Source organism: Gadus macrocephalus, chromosome 3 (genome assembly GCF_031168955.1).
Source record: "Gadus macrocephalus chromosome 3, ASM3116895v1".
Classification (NCBI taxonomy): Eukaryota; Metazoa; Chordata; class Actinopteri; order Gadiformes; family Gadidae; genus Gadus; species Gadus macrocephalus.
Window position 1 is genome coordinate 7,217,605 of NC_082384.1, and position 5,972 is coordinate 7,223,576.

Sequence of the window (5,972 nt, forward strand, 5' to 3'; positions counted from 1 at the left end):
ATTATATATATATATATATATATATATATATATATATATAGTGTCAAGTTATTCCTTTTTAAATATTTAAATTAAAATATATTACTTATTAATACTTAGAAGCCAGTCTTGATTTGAATATAATTTTCAGGGCTTATTGCTGTTGACTTTCCCACTTGGGAATGTTGATGAAGATGATGAACTAGGCTAAGGTATCACCCCAAAGCATCCCAGCAACAGGACTACCCCTTTTGAGCCCATCTCAAATTTCATTAAATAGAGAATCATATTTGTTGTTTATTATTTCCCTTGGTTGCTGTGAAAAAAAGCTGAAATGGAGCTATAAATAATTGTTAGATGTGTGCCATTGGCAGTGTTTCTCTATGGGAACAAGCCATGTTTAGGGGCGCTGCCTGTTGGTTCTGCCTCACAAGATGGCGGCTGTCTTGACGTCCCTTCACGGTCCCTATAGGTTTCATATTTATCATTACAGATAGAACAAGAAGTCATTTCACTTGAGTTTAATTGTAACAAATAAAACTTGTGTTGACACAGAACAGAAATCCATACAGACCTCTTTTTTCCCCATTTCGCAGACTCCGAGAACCAATGTAAGAAAATAAAAAGCACTTGTTTTACTCGGAGTAGGAAATAAATAAACAAATAAAAGCGTACATTTACAGACCAATTGGAACTGATTCATGTAACACCATCGTTTTTTTTGTCTTCATACAATTTATAAACTCCAGTTTTATCCATCTACATAATATCATTTGGGGGAGGGGTTATATAACACTTTGTGACAATAAATTCTCAATGTGACTTTTTGCACATCGGCGTGTCTCACAATCGGTGACTTGAGGTGTGTACTCCCGTTGTATCACTCTATAAACCGACCACATTTAATAACGTATTTCTCTCTTTTAGCGGATGATCCTCTGTGTTGTGTGTTATTTACATTTACACAGCCATGTGAGTATAACAGGGGTCGACTTTCCTCATGATTTCAAGTGCAACTCCTTTAGGGGACTTGTGGGCTACGAGAGATAATCTGTGTTACTAGTGCATAGTACAAAGAGAGAAAGTGCAAGTCTTCCCTTGACAGGTGCGACCAGGGCGGGGCATCTCAAAAGTGGTACCATGCATATTCAAAACAACAACAGGGCTTACTGTAAGATGGGGACGACTATGACCGGATCCCTTAACAGTGACACATGGATGAATACGATCTGTGAGTATATATATATATCTTTATATATCTATCTATATCTATATCTATCTATATATATATATATATATATATATATATATATATATATATATATATATATATATATATAAAGATGTACAAAGATATATTTATATAGATGTATGTATATATATATTTATAGATATATATACAAAGATGTACAAAGATATATATATATATATATATGTATGTATGTATGTATATAGAATAAAAATCCCTATGTAGGCTCTGTGTCTTTGTACAGACAACACTAACACCCAAAACGTCTCGCAGCCTTTGTCAGTAAAGAAAAATACATGGAGATGCAAACAGAGAAACGAAACAGAAACTCTGCATGACTTACGGTCTAGGTATGTCAGGGTTCAAGGTGGACACGTGGCCGCGTATAAAAGAACGAGGCTTTGTCATGTTGCTCTTTTTCAAACCAGAACCACCGCAATTCAGCTCTACACACTAGAATACTACATGCTAAGTTACTGTGGCCTTTGCTCCTGCAGCCCGTTCACAGTCGTTGCCAACATTGGTCGTCTGTCGGAGAACAACGGCCGCCGGACAGAAGTTGTCGTATAAAGGTATCTACACATTTCTTGTGCAAGAGTCCCAGTAAGAGAAGTGGATAAATGTGTTTAGTATGCAAGGGACACAGCTTAAACGCTTCACTCCCAATCCCTTTCTTTCATTTTCCTTTCGGGGGAAACTGTTGAAATGATTGGATGGATGAAAAGAAATAAAATGTTTTCTTTGCTTGATTTCAAACAACCAGTCCAGATCAATTGTCCCATAAAACTATTTCACAGGCAATAACAGAACACACAAAACATATCTAATACACAACGTAACAAAATCATACAGTGACATTCTTATCACAACCACGCAGCCACACACGCACACACGTACAACAAAAACCTTTAAAGTAACTATATCAAAATAGGCGTGTAATATAAGGCACTATAAATCTAAAATTAAAAATATTATTAGATGCTGTTTGTAGTTGAATTGATTCGCTGTTTTCCATGTGACACAGATGGACGACATCATCGACTGGTGTCGTGACTCGTGACATGACAACGATTAACTTCCCAGGTCAGAGGTCATATTGAATGGTGGAGAGAGCAGTACCCCCTTGTTTTGTTTGGAAAAAGATCGTTATTATCAACATCGTCATCATCAACATCATAATCATGGCATATAACTGTAGTTAGTGACTTGACACAAAAATATATCTACTAATAATACATCTACTTATTGCACACTGAATCAGACAGAGAGGAAATTCATACATGTGAGCATTCCAGTGAGAAAGATAATTTGTGTGCCCTTCAATAATGAATTATAATCTTCCTGCCCTTTACCTTCCTCCCACTCGTCTTCACCCCCCCACCCCACCCCACGTCCCTGCTTGGAAAAACAAAATCTTTTTTCTGGACATATTTATATTCATATTTTTAATAAAACCTATTATTTTGTGCATTCTTTTCTGTCTTGTGTTATATATAAATACGGAAGTGGTCTACACCTGCACAAAAAGCCGTGTTAGGAGAGTGTTTTCTGGGGGACATGTCGGGGGGATCTGCAGGTCTTAACACTGTAGTTGTGTGTCTGTTGTGCGCCGCCAAAAACGTGCACACACACATCGATCACATATAACACGGCTTGGTAAGATTTGTAGCGACGCTGTGTGTGTGTGTGTGTGTCTGTGTGGCGGTACATTGTGTGCTAGTAGAAACGAGTGTAGCGGCTAACGGCGGCGTTGGCTAACACTGCTCTGTGAACACGTTTGCGCTGACTTTGATTGTACACGTTGAGAACAGTACCGCAGGGAAAAGAAAAGTCGTCAGAATAAAAAAAGAAAACATTTTGCAACCTTGCCGGTGGGTGACGCACCAAGGTCAAAAGTCAGTAATAAAAAAAAACGACAACAACGAAAATGGAGATACACGGGGATATTTAAAAACCTAAATGGATGTTTGACATAGTGGTACACCGTCGGGCCAGTCCCATATAGATCTGCTTTATATCTGAAAATGTGGACAATAAGGTTGAAATGGTGTTTTTGTATTTGTTCATCTCTGTTTGATAACGGTACGGTAGAAATATTGTCTTTTTTTTTTCCGCTCGAAGGAAACGAGAGTCTGTTTCCAAAACGAAACAACATCTTGAGTCTTTTTTGATTTGGATGTGTTTGTGTTTGGGTAACGTCCGTGTCCTATTGGCAATTTATCTTCCGCACAAGTCTCTCTCCGTTGGCTGACCGCTTCGCTCCGCGAGGCTTGGATATGATGCGATCCGAAGCTATTTCTAGATGGTGTCCCCAAAAACACGCTGAAAGACAAGCGACAAGGTCTGGGCTCTCCCGTGGTCGTCCAATACTGCAGATACTCCCCTGTGGTCTGCGGGCTGGTGGCGCTACTCCGGTGCTGCGTGGATCATGACCTTCACATCATCATGCAACCCCATGGCTTCTCACACACAACCAGAACTAAAAAATGATGGATTTATTACTATAATTCTTCTTTTCGTCTTGCACCCGGCCAGCAAGACCGGTGGGCTGATTCTGGGCTTTGGGGTGCAGGTCAGCACCTCTGGTCCAGCAGACGGCTATGGCTCAAGAAGAGGTGCTCAGTCAGGGTGTGTGGTAGGCCGCTCGCCCCCCCCCCCCCACCCCCGCCTGGATGTAGGGTGGATATCATCTCTTGGGAGAGGGGGTCGGGGGCGGGGGTGGGGTGGTGGGGAGGGCACCCTGTAGATGCCGAGTGAACTGCTCTAGAGCTGCAGACACAGGCCTAGGGGAGTGCACTGAGCAAGGGGCCGGGCCTAGGGGCTGTTTATGTTGCATAGTGGTCGAAGCTCCCCAGGTACTCCAGACTGGCCCTGTAGCAGAACTGGTACTGGTCCTGCAGGCAGACAGAAGGAGAACCCAGTCCCGTTAGTTACATTATAAACAGGTTATATGTAGAATGGAGGACAAGGAACCACTGTGTACGTCTGAGACCCAAACAAAAAGGTATTGAACTGGGAAAACAAACTTCCGGGTTTATTTACACTTTAAAGGAAAAGCCAAACGTAAAACCACTTGTTCTGATTTTATAGTGGGTTACATAGAAGTGCTGTGAATTGATCCTGGTCCAAACTTAAATGCACAAAGTTTTCAAAACGTAGGATACAATGTTAATATGGACTCAAACTGCCCTCTATTAGTTAAACGCCCGCTACTCCATGTGTAACCAGTTACACATGATCCCCTGTTGGCTGATCAGGTAACATCAATAAGGGTGCACTCACACTAGGCCATCTGGCTGTGGCCATGGCCGTTTTCACACCTAACCGTGCTCAAATCTGCCAGTGTGAGTGTGGCCAGTCTGGCCAGGCCAACTTGGCCACTTGGGAGAGGTGTGCTGCTACGGTACGGGCCGCCACGGTACAGATGCTAATGAGCCGACACCCACACACGCACGGCTACGCAACCTGAGCTTGATGACGTATAGTCCATGCGACGACCATGGACATAATAAAGGTGACGAGCCTTCTTTGCCATTAAACGGTAAACATATATCCAAATAAGCAACAGACTCAGCAAAGTGCGAGCTGTGTTCTCTGTGGTGTTGTCCATTGTTGTTAAAATCCGGACTGGCGGCAGACTTTATTATGGTCCATGCAGCGGACGCTTGGTGATGACGTGTTACGACGTGATGACGTATGTACAAGAGCCTATAGTGGCAAGCCACAGTTGCGACGGCCAATGGCCACGGCCAGATGGCCTAGTGTGAATGCAGGCCAGAGAACAATGGGGCCAGTTGAGCACGGTTAGGTGTGAAAACGGCCAACGGCCACGGCCAGATGGCCTTGTATGAGTGCACCCTTAGAATCTCTGGCTACACGCCCCACAAAGGGTCTACTAGGGAATGATGAGAAGGCATCTTTAAAATGTTGACAGTGGGCAGGGACTAGCTTAAACAACATGATTGGCCTCCCTTTAGCTATAGAACCAAACAAAGAAGGAGGGAAGAAATATATAAGAAATGTTTATACAAAAATGTGTAAATGTGTGTGTGTGTTCGTGCGATGTATAACAGTAAAATACATCTATAAATTACAGGAAAAAAAGGGAAATGTCTCTGATTTGCGCTCTATAAGTTGTGTGAGCATGAGGGGGGGGAGGGGGGGCACCACTGGGCGTTAATTGCAATCAAGGATACAGAGCTCAGCATTCTAATGAACCACCACAAACAAACAACGAGCCATCATGTCAGGAAAAAGTGAATAATGGTAAAACGCTAAGAAAAAGATACTGAGCAATAGATAGAGGTAAGGAGAAACAGGTACCCAGAGCACAACGCTAGACAGACAGTCAGACAGAGAGACAGACAGTCAGACACACACATACAGGCAGAAAGACAGACAGACCGACAGACAGTCAGACAGACAGACGGACAGACATTCAGACAGACAGACAGTCAGACAGACGGACAGACATTCATTCAGACATTCATTCAGTCAGACAGACAGACAGACAGACAGACAGACAGACAGACAGACAGACAGACAGACAGACAGACAGACAGACAGACAGACAGACAGACAGACAGACAGACAGACAGACAGACAGACAGACAGACAGACAGACAGACAGACAGACAGACAGACAGACTGACAGTCAGGCAGACAGGCTCACCTCTGTCTGGACGGTGGCGGGTCTCTGCGTTCGAAGCATCTTGACCGTCTGGAAGATGTCCACCACGCCCTC

At 42.9% G+C, this 5,972-nt stretch overlaps 1 protein-coding gene across 1 annotated transcript in view; it reads right to left on the reverse strand.

The window, feature by feature from the left end:
- Window positions 1–485: 485 nt before the first annotated feature.
- Window positions 486–5,972, reverse strand: part of LOC132453883 (receptor-type tyrosine-protein phosphatase delta-like) — a 43,917-nt gene continuing 38,430 nt past the window's right edge. Inside the window, 2 exon segments of the mRNA XM_060046940.1 lie at window positions 486–4,122; window positions 5,901–5,972. The exon segment at window positions 5,901–5,972 is cut by the window's right edge and continues 64 nt beyond it. Coding sequence (XP_059902923.1) covers window positions 4,054–4,122; window positions 5,901–5,972 — 141 coding nt within the window. The 3' untranslated portion in view covers window positions 486–4,053.